Source organism: Aplidium turbinatum, chromosome 4 (assembly GCF_918807975.1).
Source record: "Aplidium turbinatum chromosome 4, kaAplTurb1.1, whole genome shotgun sequence".
Taxonomy (NCBI): domain Eukaryota; kingdom Metazoa; phylum Chordata; class Ascidiacea; order Aplousobranchia; family Polyclinidae; genus Aplidium; species Aplidium turbinatum.
The window spans coordinates 26,884,025-26,902,071 of record NC_137475.1 but is presented as its reverse complement, the minus strand read 5'-3'; the positions used below and the strand labels follow the sequence as shown (position 1 = coordinate 26,902,071).

General features: G+C 39.7%; 1 protein-coding gene across 1 annotated transcript in view; it reads left to right on the top strand.

Moving 5' to 3' along the window:
* Positions 1-18,047, top strand: part of LOC145769023 (uncharacterized) — a 169,802-nt gene that overhangs the window by 75,375 nt on the left and 76,380 nt on the right. Inside the window, exons 52-71 of the mRNA XM_082580621.1 lie at positions 1,106-1,269; positions 1,409-1,513; positions 1,599-1,718; positions 3,778-3,885; positions 4,177-4,284; positions 4,486-4,645; positions 4,910-5,073; positions 5,700-5,804; positions 6,484-6,603; positions 10,250-10,357; positions 10,659-10,766; positions 10,892-11,054; positions 11,430-11,593; positions 12,133-12,237; positions 12,492-12,611; positions 12,782-12,889; positions 13,038-13,142; positions 13,397-13,597; positions 17,220-17,345; positions 17,640-17,744. Coding sequence (XP_082436747.1) covers positions 1,106-1,269; positions 1,409-1,513; positions 1,599-1,718; positions 3,778-3,885; positions 4,177-4,284; positions 4,486-4,645; positions 4,910-5,073; positions 5,700-5,804; positions 6,484-6,603; positions 10,250-10,357; positions 10,659-10,766; positions 10,892-11,054; positions 11,430-11,593; positions 12,133-12,237; positions 12,492-12,611; positions 12,782-12,889; positions 13,038-13,142; positions 13,397-13,597; positions 17,220-17,345; positions 17,640-17,744 — 2,567 coding nt within the window. The remainder of the gene's footprint in view (positions 1-1,105; positions 1,270-1,408; positions 1,514-1,598; positions 1,719-3,777; positions 3,886-4,176; positions 4,285-4,485; positions 4,646-4,909; positions 5,074-5,699; positions 5,805-6,483; positions 6,604-10,249; positions 10,358-10,658; positions 10,767-10,891; positions 11,055-11,429; positions 11,594-12,132; positions 12,238-12,491; positions 12,612-12,781; positions 12,890-13,037; positions 13,143-13,396; positions 13,598-17,219; positions 17,346-17,639; positions 17,745-18,047) is intronic.

Here is an 18,047-nt window from a genome sequence, read left to right as displayed (position 1 = left end):
TTTATTTGGAAGGATTAGATTATCTTACTCATGAGTGCATGGAGTTTTGTTGAAAACGTTTGCATCTATTATGAATGTTAGTTTGTTGTATTATTTTAATCATGGATATCTCTAACTACGGGATTGGAACTTCTATTCTGTGCTATACATCAGTAGAGTCATCTACTACGACCACAAATAGATTAACAAAATAAAATACTGTTTTCATTAATTAAACGTTGTAGCCTATATCTTTATTTCAATTTTACAATAATATTGCAAAGTGTGCAGATGTACACTCACATCAAAACTTGCTTGGTTTAGCCTATGCAAGTTAGTATTGAACGACGAGACCATGAGATTAAAGAATAAATGAACGCGAAGTATCCAAAAATGGTCTTCTGTTGTTCTTTAGCATTTTGCGTAGCCTACTGCAAAGTGAATAGGAAATAAATGAGAAGTGTTCACCTATCACTGAAATGTGCTGTTGTATCAGGCTAAAGTTGTTTACAAACCAACCTAGTGCGAAATTAATATGTTTAAAATGTCATAAAAACTAAAACCATTAGCCATTTTGGCAATTTTTTTTATCGGCAAACGTAATGCAACACGACTGCACAGTGCACATATTAAATACAAACGAAATAAACAAACTTGGCAAGCGTAGACCCTACAGTTTACGGCAGGTGAATTGATTGCTACACTTTTCATTGACCGTTTACTATCAGTAGGTCTACTTGCAGCCCTTTGAGGTCATTTTCTGTAAACCTTTATCACAGCTGCCCAAAAAGAACAGTGACCCTACCAGTGTGTAAAGTGGTTTCAGTTTCACAGAGTTTCCAATCCCGTAGTTATAGATATCCCTGATTTGACTACTGCTGTTCAATCCAACTAATTTGATGTCTGTGGTTTTTTTTGTGTGATTTTGTAAAATTACCTTTCTCCCAAAATTATACGACTTTATATGTATCGTAACACTGAAAGATAGACCAAAGTGTTGCAACCACAAGCTTCCAAGCTCTGTAGCCTAAAAAGAATGACGCGATTGGTTAAATGCTAATGAAATTGTGCAGATCATGTAAGATTTGTTTGTCATATCTGGTTGATATCGTTACGCCATTTATAGATGTGCAAGAAATAGCCCATGCCGTTTCAACCCAAAAACAGACTTCCGCTCGGGAATATCATGCTGAGTACGAAGGAGAAATTCTTGGAAAACCACCAACTGATTTAGCTAACTCCTATCCTGAATATGATGCATTGAGAAGAGTTTCGAAACAAAACAGTAAAGTGAGATTGAGTTAAAACTTTACATGTAGTACGAAATTAATTTGTGTAAAAAATAAAATTTAGTTTTTGTAACCATCTCCATTTGATATAATCTAGTTTTTTCTTTGCTTATTGGTTTAACTGCACGTCAAACACGCAGGTTGCATATGTGAAAGATGCCGAGAAATTGATGCACCACCATAATTTGCCTTTGGATTATCCGGAATTTGTTCGAGCCAGAGAATCAGCAAAGAATGCAAGTGATGTGAGTTAAATCATTCGGCAATCGGCATGTGGTAAAATGTTGATTTAATTTCTTACACTTTTTCATTGAATACATTTTGATTTAGATTGAATATCAAAAGCAACGACAAGAAGTCATTGACAAGTACAGAGGATTTCAAACAATGGACAGTCATGATCATCCAGTTGTTCAACAAGGAATTAAGGCTGCGGAGCTCATTTCTGATGTAAGTTTTTGAACATTACATAAACAATGATTTAATGCAAATCTAATGTCATTCTGGAATTAAACTATACCAAAGCTGGCTAAGCTAATATAAAATTGTTTTAATTCAAGCAGTGGTCAATTGGCTATCAAGGTTTGTTTTAAACCATTTACTATAAAACTGGCGTCATTAGATACCAGTCTCCCGATAAGGCGTCGTCCGTTTTCATGCATGCTTGCCATAGCATAGCGTCAACAAAAGAAATCAACAATCAAACAACAGAAATCTTTAGTTGAATGTCATGAAATTAAATAAACATGAAAATGATTTCTTTTCACGTGCGATGCTTTTATCAGATGTTCTTAGTCATGCCTATTTGTTGAATAGTTTTCTGTCTTGTGCGATATTCACATTGACAGGCGTGTGATGGTAGATTTGTACAATGTCTTAAATCACTAAAAACCCTAGCAGCTTGTCTCACCCTTATTAGGATCATCAGAAGGTTCTTATTCAAATAAAGTCTAGTACTAAAAATGATTCTAATGGAATAAGAACTTTCTGATAATCCTAATAAAGGTAGAACAAGCTGTTAAGGTTTTTAGTGAGTAGTAACTGAGTTTGATGTAATTCGATCTACTTGGCTTTTTCCTTGGCATTTTTTTTTGAACTTTTTTCCTTGAACACTTTTTGTTGTATTCATTGTTTAATAGCATTTTATTGTTCCTTGCTTTAGATCTGCACTTTTGTTATGTTTTGAGTATTTGAAAGTGTCTCCAATCACCATGCTATGCATTGCGCCTTTTATCGAGTAGGCTAGCTATTCCATAGGGTGCCTTCCAAACAACTTTGTTTTGAATTATCATTTAAAACCGTGCAGAAACGGAAAGCAACAAAGCACTGTACTGCCATCAAAATGGCTGTTCTACTTCGGCATGCTGGTGAGTGTCTTGCCAAGGCACAGTTGCATGCTCTCGAGCATTGTCAAACTGATGTTCTTTTGAACGTCGTAAAAGTGCTCTCACCACTTTGTTACGCAGCCGACACAGCAAAATTGAGATTAATTTTTTTTAAATCTCTTTCAAGCTACTTTCAGTTAAAGGAGTATCATACACTATATGTTGCATAAATTTTATATGCTACATAACCTAATAATATTCTATCCAGCAATGACAACTGGGGCCCATCTGAGTACCAAAAAATCTTCCCGATTGGGTCACAGTTATATTTGTCCGTGGGCTCAAGTTTCTACCCAATTGGGAAGCCCAGTTTGAAAATGTTTAAAAAAGAACGCTTCCGAGCGGTGTCGAACTGATGCCTTTGAAATCTGGATCCCAGGCGGATACGATGCGCCACTGAACCTCACGCTAACAAACTTCGAGTTCAGAAATAATGAAAGCAGCTTTTCTTTGAGTTGAAGGAAAGGTGAAAGAAAAAAATGCGTGAAAATATCTATGTTGCCATTATAACAAATGATGAATTAATTTAAATTACTATTATTGTGATGTAATGCGGGAAATTCAACTCAGACTTAATTTTGTAAAATGTTGTTGTGCAAATAGTCTGCCCAGACTGAACCCACATGAGATCTCACATTAATCCTTGCAATAATTATTGGCAGTATAAAAGCAACACTGACAAAGTTGTTTTTGTACAGGCAATAAAATTTTTTGTTTTCTATTTTTTTTTAATACTGAGCATCCCACTAACCACCACTGTTGGGATAATTTTACAATTGGGCTGCCCAGATTCAATCCAGATTAATGCTCACTTTTTTTAAATTGAAAGAAAGTAATAATAAGTTGCAATTAAGAGATAAGGGTCGATTTAGGGAAATTAATTAAACAAACATAAAAATTGGACTTGTGTTAACCCATTTGTGACTCGTAAGTAACCCACATGGTATGCCCACAAGCCCAAGTGCCCACTTGAGTTTTTACTGGGTCCTAGTTGGGCTTTGCTGGTTGAGGTTTTGTAGCTTAACAATATGACAATATTATTAATTTTTTAATTGTTTAATGTTGAAAAACAGAATCCTGCTTTAGCTTTCTTTTAACATTAACACTATTCTTTGTTGTAACAGAAATTATACACTGAAGACTGGGAATGCGATAAGCACATGATATACTATCCTGTCCACATAACTCCAGCTTATGAACAAGCTTTGAAAGCAAGCAAGTTTCAAAGTCAGGTCAGGCATTTCAACTCGATTCGTTTCAAACACATTTGCAGTAAGCTTAATTCAATTATTTGAGCTTTGCAGATAATATATTTAATCGTTGTGCAACGAAGTAACTTCTTCGATTCATGTAGCCAAGCGCTAACCAACTCAGCTATCGGGTTAGTCCAGGGAAATATCGACAAGCTGGAGTGTTAAAAGAATAGATATCCCGCACCCATAGGTTACAGCGAAATAGATTTTTTTTTTTCGATCAAGAGTGACACTTCTGTACTTGCATTTCAACATAGCCTTTATACCCAGACGCTGTACACGAAAGACGGTCACCTAGCGAAGCAGAAAAACCAGTTTCAAGCCACTGACACTGAGCGATACCAAGCGGCTAAAGGATTGTTGCAGCTTGTATCTGAAGTGAGTTCCATTCATATTTCTCATTAGTTCTGCCTTACGCTCCCACTTATTTGAGACACATTCGTGTTGCGCAAAGCATTTCTTTTGACTGTTGCGTGTACAAAAATACTTAGTGTAGAATACTTTGTCGCTTTGTTCGTTGTAGGCCTATTTCACGAACAATGCAATCAAAACATGGGTTTTGGTTCCATTATTTTTTAGAATAAATATCATGAAAAATACATGGAAGAGAGAGGAAAGCGGCTCCATGCTACTGAAGAAACTCCGGAAATGGCCCTGTCAAAGTTGCTAAAACCGCTGAATAAAACGGCTTACAGTCAAAATGCGAAAAGAACGATGCAAAAGTACAACCTGGATACAAGTATGTCATCTCTGACTACAAGTCTCCACTATTCTAGAAGGCTCTGATTAAACATCTATTCCTTGATACATCTCAAGTTGCATCAAGTTTAGTAGGGATCAATGATTTAATAGATTTTCTTGTAATTGACCTAATGTCGTTTTACTTATCGTTAGCTTACTTCAATTAATGATTTCAACAAACGATTTCCATACGCGCATTTTAGTGTAACTAATTGCATATCTGAAGAATATAATTGTATAGTTTTTCTGTACATATTTATAGGTACGCAAAGCATATCTCATGCGTTGGAGAGCCAAAAAATATCATCGAATCTCGATTACGTCAAAGATTTTCAAAGACATGTTCGAGGAAAAGCCCCTTCAGATTTGGCTCGTTCTTATCCAGAATATGATCTCGCCAAACGAGTTTCTACTTTGGCTAGCAAGGTAAATCATCTGCGCATGGTCAAGATTCAAACCTCACTTTATGTATTTAATTCTTTAAAGTGAAGAAAAACTGTTGCGTTGATTTGCTTCCAAAAATTCCTCTGGCCCTGACAACACAATATGGCTAGAACAATCACAGCATCCCATAGGGAAGGTTGTTACTGACAGGGGTGATTTCACCTCTTCTTTAGTGATTTCACTGACATAATCATTTTTAGAAGAAAAAAATATTAATGTATATGAGAAGAGGTGAAGTGTTTTACTTTATCCATTCGCATAAACATTAAAAAAGACTATATTGTTCAAATTTACACAATATTTGTCTTGTAAACTGCTTGTCGTCATATTTTTTTTTTTTTGGTGATTCTGACATATGCTATAGCTTCCTGTGGCACTGTGATTGCGTAATATGACTTTGATCGCTATGCAACTAGACACTATCCAAAAGAATTAAGGGAATTGGCTTAAAACGTCTGGATGGAGACTATTGATTTGGCTTTACAACCAATTAGTGTAAAAGAATTCACTATTATCAGAATCATAGTAAAACTAGGGTTGATTGGAATAGTCCATGGCCGACATTGGCTCACCAAAAGATGCAGCAGAAACTACCATTTGTTTTTCAGAGCGAGTACACAAAGCAGGCTGAGAAAGGGATGCACCAGCACAACCTTCCTCTGGATTATCCGGAGTTTGTGAGAGCGAAAGAAAATGCAAAGAACGCAAGCAACGTAGGCTTAGTTCTTTCTCAATTGCAATTTTTCTATCCATGGTTACTGTAGTTTACATTAAAAAGGTTTATGGTAAATGGTTATGGTGCATTTCCCTAATGAAGTAAGTACATTGGTAGGTTTACAAAAAAAGCACTAAAAAACAAATGTGACCGCTGTTTAATTTGTTACATTCTGTAGACTTTTACAGGTTTTGCACACTATTAGTGACAATCTGATTGCAAAATTGTATTTTCTTATCTTTAACCATCCGGAATAGTCTACAACAGTTGGCCTATAACTTATGTTGTCAGGAGGAGGCGACATGACTGTAGGCAAAACATGCAAAATGTAACAAATCTAACTGCATCTTCAGATAGTCATACAGTTTTTTTATCCGAAAAAATGCATTTGTTGTTTTTAGATCAACAGTTATCGATTTTTAAACAACCAGGTTTAGAATCCCTCTTCCAAACGACAACCGACCAGTAGGCTTACAGATCAAGTTTTCTATAACAACTTTACCTCAGACTAAGTTAAATGTTAGCCAGCTTAATTGGCCAATAATGAAATCGCCTTTGCTCATTTTCGAGTACACGTTCTCTGTTTTTTTAACGATTTTCGGATAGCACTGTTGTTTATTTTATAACCCTAAAACTGGAACCAAGTGAATTCCATAATAAAATGTTCCATTCAACAGATGGAATACCAGAAGCAACGGAAAGAAGTGATTGACAAGTACAGAGGATTCCAAACAATGGACAGTCATGACCATCCAGTTGTTCAACAAGGAATTAAGGCTGCGGAACTGGCTTCTAATGTAAGTATATAATAAATTTTTCAATGTTGGTGCAGTAGGTCAGACGACTTCTTTCAATGTATTTCATGCAGAACGTCTGTGTATTTTCGTTAAAACCACACTTTCGATATTTCGAGTTCGGAAACATGTAGCCTATCGCTTGTCACCATGGAAGTCTTCATCTTATTCTAGACTTTTCTTTTATCGCTTTCCTGATCTTAGACAACCACTTACTCTTCAGAGTTTTTTTTTACGTTAGCAATCTCCGTGTACTATTGGGTAGTAACAGTGGCGCCCCCAGACCTTCAACATTGGGGGGCAAAATATTGACAGTGCAAGACAGTAGCATAGTCAAAATTTTTGAAAGGAGGGGTGTTGACAGCCGGCAGGCGAAGCCCGATGGCGTGTTCGCCGAAGGCGACACTTAGCGGCGGGGGGTCTGGGGGGCCTCTCCCAGAAAAATTTGAAAAATTACTTTCAGTTTGGTGCATTCTGAGAGCATTTTCAACAAAATTGTGGGGATGAATATTTCTGTAAAATGGTGCTGTCCGGTGGCATAGCAAAAGGATAAGATCATGTTTTCTTCGGCATTTTTCGGAAATAAAGCTAAGTCTCTATGTTTTCTTGTTGCTAATTCCAGACTGAGATATTTGTTTTTTGTTTTGTTTGTTTATCTTTATCCTGCATTGCGGAAAAGCGGACTTGAGCGCTATGCATCGGTGTACGTCTTCCGACGTACACCTGACCCACGCTGCAGCCGACAGCAATGTCTGTTTCCGGTTGTCTACTTTACTTATGACTTAAATTTGGTACTACCCATTACTCGAAATCGATCACTGGGTAGAGGCAATTATCGTAAAGTTTCTTGCCCAGAGAAACAACAGCAACAACAGTATTGGCAAAACTCGCTCTTTTAATGCAGTTTTGTTTAAAATTAGGCAAACTTTGTTTTAGAGACATAGGTTGATTGCTTTTTTTTGCGAGATTATTACAGTTTTATTATTTATCAATTTTCTCCTTGGTTGATTCAAAAAACGACCTTATTCCGGTAAATCACTAACTTTTATGCTCTGAAGTCAACCCAAAGTTTAGAAAATGTAACGTCATAGAGGTCGTACATCTTGATGAGTGTCAAACAAAAAGCTTTGAGACAATGAAGTTACTTTAGGCTATTTCTGATATATTCAAGTTTTGTATAACGAATAGCTGTTTAGATGTTAATCTCTAGATCGAACAAGCGATCTCAGCAGTTGCAGATGGCTTGCATCCTTGCACAGTTTGACGAGAAATTACATCATAGGCTAAAACTTTTCTTGTAAACAATGTATTAACATCCGTAAATTCAATTTGAAAGGTTGAAACCCCCGAACCCCCCTCCCTTGGCTACGCCACTGGTGCAAGACATGCAAGACAGTGGTATATTATTTAATTTCTCTTGTTTTCCACCAGGGCTGGAAAAAATGTTTAGCTTACCGGGAATCTGTTTTTTAGAGAAAAAATTTCCCGCGGCTTACAATCACGATAATGAGAACCTTGTATTTTACTGATCTCCGGAGCTGACGTAAACCTTAAAAGTCATGTCGACATATTCTTGATGCCCCCCTTATCGAAAATTGTTCTTTGTATTACCGCTTTGAAGGAGGATTACGACTATGAACAAAAGAATAAATTTTAAACTTCATTTTGAATTGAAAAGACATGACGTAATGTCTTCCAACCTTAGTTATATATTTTTTCATTACGTAACGTCTTGTAGGAATAAATTGAAAATCAGTATGGTCACTCAAAATGAAAGCAATGGGACTGCGAATCCTCACTAAACCAATCAATCAATGGTCTTGTTGCACTGAAGATGACAACCTTATTTTTTACTGATCTCCGGAGCTGACGTAAACCTTAAGGCATAGATCTGTTGACTCAATGCAAACCCTTTGAAGGTCGGGGGGGGGGGGGCTGTCAATTCAACTTTTTTGTATCAACAGTTGTATCTCTAAAACCACTGAGGCTGCGACTACGAGATTTCTTGACTTTTCCTAACTTTTATTCACCTCTATTGAGCTGAAATTTTGAGCGAATAAAGGTTATAAATTGAAAGATATAAGTCATTTCTCAGCACATCCTCTGAAATATTTCATATTCTATTGTGAAACATTTTCCCACCAGCTGGATGAAAGTAATTAATTTGGCCCATGTTTCGTTAATCCTAACTGTTTCACAGCGTGAAGGGCATTGGCTGTATGTAAAATAATGTAAAAAAAATTAATCACAACATTACTATGCACGTTCTTCATTACTCTACCAAAAAATAATGTGTAAACTCACGCTACAAATTACACTCATAAGTGACCTCAACATTTCAACGTATATGAGCAGTTCTAAAATTCACATAGTTTTAATTTTCGGATATGCTCAGCGTGAATAATTTTACAAAGTGAATCCCAAATTTTGAAACCGTGCCAAAATAACAGAGATATCACTCCTAAAGCATAAGAAGAATTGACAGCCCCCCCCCCCCCCCCAAACTGAGCAAGACTCCAGGAGCCCAACCTTCTAAGGGTTAAAAGTCATGTCGACTTATTCTTGATGCCCCCCTTATCGAAAATTGTTCTTTGCAGTACCGCTTTGAAGGTGGATTACGACTATGAACAAAAGAATAAATTTCAAACTTCATATTTGTATTGAAAATACATGACGTAATGTCTTCCAACCTTATCACATTTTTTTCATTACGTAATATTTACCACCACCAAACCACTTTTGACGATCGAATTTGTTAATTTATTATTCGGTAAAATGTTTAGATGATGTCACGTCATTACGCCGATTTGAGATATAATTTCATTCATGACGTCGTATGGATGAAAAACTTTTACAAGTTTTATACTCTGCTGAGATTAAAGAAGAAACATAAATGATAAATATTGGAGAAACTGAGTCTCCTTTACAACTTAAGAATCGAACAACTCAAAACTGCTGAAACAAAACGTTTTGTTAAGTGAAAGAATCACTGCAAGCAACCAATGCCAAAATGCGCGCGGAAAAAGTCATGGGAGTGTGAGGTATCAAAAATTTAACAGGTTGTTATTTTTCTACATCAATGTGACGTTAGTTAAAACTTTAAAAAGTCTATATCTTTGCTTCTGTAGAAAATCTTTTTATCTACTGTACAATTTAGTCATCAAGGTTTTCCATACTTTTTTTAAAGAGAGAGCTTTTACCCTTCCCCCCCCCTTGCAACTTGAGTTGACTTACTTGAGGTTGGAATCCAAATATTAAAAAAATAATATTAATATGTATTAATAAAAAAAAAAATTAAAAAGATGATGCCCAAAACATTGGGGGGCAGCTGCCCCGCCTGCCCCCCCCCCCCCTGCCGGCGCCACTGTAGTGAACACGCTGAGCTGCACGTTTGTTTGATACACTTTCGAAATTTTACCTGTAGATTTGTCTTTCTGATGAAGGTCAAGGTTTCATTTTATTTCCATCGTTGTAACCCTAACATGCCACTAATGTATAAGCCCATTATTCATACGGCGAATAAAGATTGTTCCCATGCTTGATGCATTGGGAGATGAGTCTTCAACGCTAACGAAAGTGTGGCAGCCGGCTCATTTCTGTCAGCCACCATCAGCACGTACCCGTAAAGTTTTTGTTTATTGCACAACAGAAATACTACAAGGAAGAATGGGAGTTTGATAAATCGATGATATGTTTTCCTTCACACATCACCCCCACTTATGAAGCCATGACAGAGGGTACCAAAGCCGTTAGTGACGTAAGAATGCGTTTTGTTGTGATTGGTTGGTAATGTGATGATTGTGATGATGTTAGGACTTAAGGGGGTAGATGTTATTTTTCTATGTTTTTATTTTATGTTTTGTGTCTTTGAACAGCTAGAATATGCCTGTTAAAGAGACCTTTGTAATTCCCAATACTTCATGATAGCTATGTTAAAGGTGATTGATGTACTTTAGTTGGGCTTGATGTAGGTGGTAAACACATACTTACACTATACGACAACAAGGTTTAACATTGTTGTGCATTTGAATAAACTTACATGAATTCATTTTGGTTAGGTGAATTACAAGAAAGATTTCCATGAAAAAAAGAGTAAAAACAAGTTCAATGTCGCTGATACCGAGCAATATAAATCTTCTCGTCAAGTTTCTGAAATTTGTTCGGAGGTAAGCGCGCTGCATACAATTTCAATGGAACAAAACTGTTCTTTATTCCATTAGGATTTTCGCTGTGATAATGTTTATGGTGTCGAAATATAGTTACTTTATCGAATCGCTTAATGAACATGCAGAAAAAATACCGGAAAGAATACGAATCAACAAAAGGAACAAATCGTGTCCAAGTTAAGGAGACTCCTGAAATGAAAATATCAAAGTCTCTGCGTCCTCTTCTAAGTAACAAGTTATATGGAGAAGAAGCGAAAAGAAAAATGCAAGAATACAATCTTGATGCTTGTGAGCCGTTTGTCTGTGCTGTTCTAAAAGTTTCTAAGCTTGGGAATTAACTAAACTTCTATTTCTTGTGCATTTTCCATCTTAGGTAGCGGAGTCCATTATATTGGATTGTGAATTCCATTTGGCACTCTCTTAAGCTTGGTCTGAATACCATCTCAGTGCCTTGGTTAAGAATTTCCAGATAACATTTCTTTCAGTTCCAACACAATCGCAGAATATTCCTGCGTCTGAGAGGTTTATAGAGTATATCAATGACGAAAAAAAAAGAAAATTTGTGATGACCATAGAAATATTTGAAGAGCAACATATCGGAATTGGAAAATTATCAGCGAAATCGATATTGGTGACTTGATTCTTGTTATATGATGATTTCAGCTATGCTTGGCATATCGCAAGCCCTTTTAGTGCAACGTATGACAGACATGCGTCCTTACACTGACCAGTTCCGAAAAAATATCAAAGGACAAGGTCCGTCAGATCTCGAGAATTCTTACCCAGAGTATAACCATGCAAAAGAAGTATCGAAGATAACAAGCAAGGTACGAGATTTTGCACTTGCTAAAATGTTTCTAAAAATTTCTAACACTCGGCTAGTTATTGAATAATGGAGAATTTGTAGTTACTAGGAAACTAAATAGTTAACTAAATTACACAATAATATACAGAAATTAGCCTAAACCTAATTGTTCTCAAGGTTTCATTTTGAAAAGCCTGTAGCATGTTAGTTGAGACTAAGCCGAGTCATTTGGTAGCATAACTTAGATTAGACTTTTTTTGTTAAAATCCACGCTCTTAATTGCTATCAGTGTGTTTTTAAAAAAGGGAACGTTCACTTCAGTTGTTTTTATTTCTGACCATCATATCAAAAACAATACACGTCAACATAGCAAAGGTCGAGAAAAAGGTAGTTGTTGTAAGCAATGGTTTGTATGTTTAATTGTATTTGTGCGAATGCCCTAAAGGTGACCAACAATCGATGTATCACCATTGGTTGCGTTTTGTAATTTTGATAATAAATGGGCACTATCAAATTATTAAGTAATGAACTGTTCAAAATTTATTATGGCACATTTTTCAGGCCTTGTACACAGTAGAAGCAGAGAAACTCTTACACACTGTCAACCTGCCCCTAGATTATCCGGAGTTTGTGAGAGCAAAAGTCAATGCAAAAAACGCTAGCAATGTAAGTTTTTGAATTATTCTCCTACACTTACACACACGTTACCTATATAGTGTAAACGTCCTGCTGTAAAGCCAAAATTATTATGTTAAATGCCGTGCTGTTGCTTGATTTTATCTACTGCTTGCCTCAGTAGGAAACCTGAAAAGAGTTTGCTTTTCTATAAGCTCAAAGCTTGCACTTTGCTTCAGTCGTATCGGTCAGTCCTGGTTTCCATTGTTAGAATAATTTTATTTTGTATCATTATGTTGCTTCAGGCGGAATACAAAAAACAAAGAAAAGAAACAATTGACAATTATCGTGGATTCCAAACAATGGATAGCAAAGATCATCCTGTTGTGCAACAAGGAATTAAAGCTGCTGAATTAATATCTGACGTATATGAGTACTTTTTTGCTTTTATGTTTTTAATAACATTAAAGTTCTGTTGTTTGATTTTGCGCAGAGTGCACATATCATATGTGAACATGGTCGCCCACATTATGGTTCAGTCTATCTGAAAATAAACGTCCCAATCATAATAATAGATGAATTATGTTTTCAATAGCGCAAGTACAAAGAGGATTACATGGATGATAGAGATTTGATATATTATCCTGTGCATATCACACCTGGATACGAATGTGCATTGAAGTCAAGCGATATGCAGAGTGACGTAAGTAACAATAAAATTAGAAATACCAAAGTACTGTAGGATCCTTTACAGCAAATTGCGCTGATCCTTTTGAAGTGTCCCATAAAATAGACTGTTTTTGTTTTATTTCACTTTTTGGTTTGACATATGTTGATGCTTTATGTTTCAGGTTAAATATAAGAAGAAAGACGCTCAAGGTCAAAGAAAAAATAACTACGGCTTCACTGATACCGATATATATAAGACACAAAAAGATCTTCACAATCTTCAAGATGTACGTAAAAGATGTAATTGTTTGGTGGCCATCTGGGCCTCTGGCCATACGTACGAAGCCGGTCGGCTCCACATCGTTGTATTCATCTTTTTGTTTTCTGTCTTGGTTTTGAAATAAGTGTGATTGGATGGCTGAACAAAATTTACAATCAGCGATATTTTCTGCATTACTCAGTAGCCTATCTATTGATTTGACAGGTTTGTTTTCATGCAATAGTACTATACAAATTACTAAACTTGTCATGTCACATTGAGTTGAATTTCTTACAGCCTGTCTATCGAAAGTACATCAGAGAATACAAGCCGTTGGAAATAACTCCAGAGATGGAAGTTTCTAACTTGGTCAAGTCGATTCTCAGCAACAAACAATACACGAAAGCTGCTAAGAAACGAATGGACGTTTACAATATCGACTTGCAAGATCAGAAATTATCTCAAGCTATTCGCGCTTCAAAGGTAGATATGACTTTGTTCAGTGGTGTTATGCAATAAACAACAAAAGGATTCTTTGTTACAATGATTTATGTAGTACATCTGCTTCTTCTTCGTCGTATGAGCTGTTCTTCTGGACTATATGTTTGGGCATGATGTCATCAGCCACTCGACAGTCTCGTCATCCAGGGCCTTCAGTCCAAGCGCTCCATGTGGTGGTTGATGGATTGGGCAGTCATGGACGACATGATCTACTGTCTGGTCTGTGGCGCCACACTCGCATCCCGGTGAGGGAGCCAGGCCCCATTTGCACATGTCTGAACGAAAGCGACCGACGCCGGTTCGTAGGCGGTTAAGCCGGACCCACGCAAGTCTTGCGAGGGACATTCCCGGAGGGTGGGGATCGACGTCGGGTAGGAAATCACGGAGTCGGGAGGTGTTGTTTTGCCACTCCATGTTCCATGTGTAGTTCGTCCAGTGTGCCGCACTTATTCCAAGATCTTCAACGTTGTTCAGAAGCTGTCGTGCGGCGGGCACAAATGGGCGTCTTGATTTCAGTCGCTGCTGTCCTCCAGGTAGGCGCTGGAATGTACTGTGGAGGAGGTGGTCGGGGTCCAGTGCGCGACGAGCAAGGGAAATCATGGCTCCTTTACGGCGAAGCTCAGCAGGTTGGATGCCTGCAAGGATGGGAAGGCAGTCCGTTGGAGTGGGACGCAGGCATCCAGTCACAGTGCGTAGTGCGTCATTGATGGCGGTGTCAATGTGGCGGGTGTGAGAGCTGCGGCACCACACTGGTGCGCAGTACTCAGCGGTAGAATGGACAAGGGCCAAGGTAGCTGTGCGAAGGGTTTTCGCATCAGCTCCCCAGCCGGAACCCGCCAGCCGCCTCAAAAGTGCAACGCGCGCAGATAGTTTTTTGCGCAGTGACTCCAGGTGTCGTCGGTACGTGAGTGACCTGTCCAGGGTCACGCCGAGGTAGGTGGGTTCGGCGCAGTAGGGGAGGTGTTCGTCATCGGTGGTAATGTTGATCTCACGTTTTGCTTCCTTGTTGTTTAGGTGGAAGGCCGCCGACACTGTCTTTGCCTTGCTGAGCTGTAGCTTCCATTTCTGGAGATATGTTGATATAGTTGACATGTCCTGGCTTAGGTTCCTCTCCATTGACTGCCAATCTCCGGCTGGATGCAGGAGAGCCAGATCGTCTGCATAAGCATACTTCCTGGAGATGGTGTCAGGCAGGTCATAGATGTAAGTGTTAAAGAGGAGGGGAGCCAGGACAGAGCCCTGTGGGACGCCGTTCCTGAGTCGACGTAGTCTACTTCGTCGGCCGCTACCGGTGGAAAGGGTAAAGCTGCGGTTTTGCACAAGTTCCATAATCATATGGACCATGTGCCTGTCAGGAAGGAGACGGAGTAGTTTGCAGGTAAGGCCGCTGTGCCATACAGTGTCGTAGGCAGCCGTGAGATCGACAAACACGGCGCCAGCCTTCTTTTTTGCCGAGAAGCTGTCCTCGATGTCTTGGGTCATCAGAGTGACCTGGTCTACAGTTGATCTTCCGTGGCGAAAGCCGGCTTGTTCCCGAGGGAGCTGAGGGTCTATTATCGGTTCGACACGGGCGTAGATAAGTCTTTCGAGTATCTTGAAGGGGATACAGAGCAGAGAGATGGGGCGGTAGCTCTTCGGATCCCCTGGGGGCTTCTTCGGCTTTGGGACTGCAACCACTAGGGCTCTTCTCCAGATTCTTGGGATGCGCAGGTGACGCAAGCAGCAGGAAAGGAATTCTTTTAACCAGGACCTCATAGAGGGGGCAGCTTGGAGTATTAGTTCCGGGCATAGGTGGTCAAGGCCCGGGGATTTGCCTGGCTTTAGGTGCTGGAGGGCGGAGGCAAATTCTTCTGGGGTAAACTCACCAGAGATGTTGCCCTCGACAGGTGTTGGGACCTTCCAGAGGTCCGTCATTTCCTTGAGGACGGACTTGTCTGATTCACGGTCTCTCGTTCTGTGCACTCCATTTTTCACAAGTTGTGAGGCGATGGCATTTGCTGAAATGGGGCATTGGCGACGAGAGGCACGTGATCTGCCAGTGAGGTTGTTGAGTGTACTCCAAGCTGTGCGGCTGGAGTGCGTGAAGTCGATTGAGTCTATGGCTTCTGTCCAGCGCTTCTTCCTCTTTGAATCCAATCTTGCCAGCAGGGCTGTTGCTGAGTTGGTGGTGGCGGTACCCTGGGGGGAACGGAGGAAGTCGCGGTAAAGCCTGTCGCACTCCACATCCCAGCAAGGTATGTAGTTTTTCCGTCGACCTCGCGGGATGGAGTCTTTTGCCGCAGATATGATTGCATCACAGAAGTCCTGGTAGGCTTCATCCACTTTGATGGTGTGTGGGGATGGGAGGTACTGCGTAGCTTCGTTTGTGAGGAAGCTGTAGTATTCCCAGTCGGCCTTTCTGAAGTTCCATCGCTTGACAGGCTTGCTCGGAATAGGTGTGGCAAGCAAGGGGGCCGTGATTAGCGAGGGTCGGTGTTGAGACCTTGGGAACTTCTCTAACACACGTCTGTCCGGCTGGCGATCATCGGGGTCATCACTTGCGAAAGCCAGGTCTGGGTTCGTGCCAGTGTTCCAACGACCTGAGTGGAAGCTCGGTGCGCCCTTAGGATCGTATAAGAGGGCGAGGTTGTTGTTGGTTGCCCAAGCGGCCAGACTATCTCCGTCGTTGTTGATGGAGTTGTATCCCCAGTCAGTGTGGTGGCAGTTAAAATCGCCAGCGTAGAGGCTGGGGTGGGGGAACACTGGGATGGCTGTTGATGTTATCCGCGAAGGTGGGGGCTTGTAGACATTGACGATGTTGTAGCCTGCTACATCTACACAAAGCCACTCGATCTCCGATTGAGCTTGGGATTGGTCAACCAAGGACCAGCTCAGCCGGTCATGGACAAACGTGGCGAGGCCGTGTTTCCTGCTGCAGGTTGCGCCTGCGAGTGTGAAGTTGGTTATTACCAACTTATCCACAGATGTACAGTGAGTCTCCTGGAGGAGGATGATGAGGGCTTGATGCTTGGTGGCCAGGTGCTCGATGATGTTGAGCTTGCTGGCCGTGATGCCCTCGGTGTTCAGCTGCAGTACGGTGGGTCGTCGGTACTTTTCGACAGTGCGAGCACTGCCGTGCCCTGAAAAGGGCATTTTCCTACCCACCCTGCGCTGAACAGTCTCATTAGCTCTTGTTTGACAAGCTTCGTTTCGCATACGTATTTTGTATAATTTCGTATGTTACTGACGGGGGGGACCACGTGAAGGTGCTTGTCTTCCTCCCCCAGTACATCTGCAACGTCAGTAGACTTAAACAGTAAGTCGTTAAACAACAGTCAGAAGTAATTACTAAGTTTGAACATAATCGAGGTAGTAGTCTAAATGAAGGAGATGAAATTTTAAATTAGGTTTTTGAAACTGGTTGATGCTCTGGAACAGAGAGTGTATTGTGTTTCCCCCTCAGATAGCCGATGTTTCCTAAACTACACGAAAAACTGCTTGACCAGCAGCCAATCGTTGGTCTCATCAACTAAACAACGCAGACTTTCTGCTCCATTTGTTGTGTAGAAGATGGCACAATCTCGTAGTTACTCAGCACGCACTCGTAAATCACTACAACTTTTAGCTATCATCGGTTTCCCTTTACAAAGAGGAGTTCAAAAATGAGCTGTGGGGGAAATCCCCTGCCGACCCGACTATATCTCATCCGGAATATGAACACGCAAAGCATGTGACCCAGATCCTTAGCAAAGTAAGTAAACTACTTCATACGTTGATACGGGTTGATTGCGTAGAAAGTAAACGAATTGTACAGTGTCTAAGGTAAAGGTCGTCTGCTGTGGATCATGTGTCAAACGCTATGACATCGTATCCCTGGAGCTTACTTGTTTCTATGTTAACGATACTTGGTAATTTTAGTACCTTTTATGTGCTAGAAAAAATCAATCTCGGGTATAACAAAGTTGCTAGGATGCTTTATTATCATCTTTCAAACTTTTTCGGATCTTCTTGTCTGCTGACATTAAATTTCACGCCAACTACGTAGGCTGGATATGTGAAAGATGCCGAGAAATTGATGCACCACCACAATTTGCCTTTGGATTATCCGGAATTTGTTCGAGCTAGAGAATCTGCAAAGAATGCAAGTGATGTGAGTTGAGCTGTGATATAATCCGCATATCAGATAAGTTGTAGCAAATTTCATTGGCTCTTGTTAATTCAGATGGTTCATTTAAATTGGAACGAAAGTGTGATATTACTCGGTGATTGTTGTAACAATTTCTTCAGTGAGTACTGAGTGGTCTACAACATGGCCACCTAAAGATACGGCCTGATTTGTCACATTTTGAAGAAATTTTCAGGTTTTTCTAACTTTGAGGAAACGTTTAAATAAATTTTTCTAAAAATTAGATTTTTACGCTTTCTTTACTCTTTTCCCCAGATGACACAATAA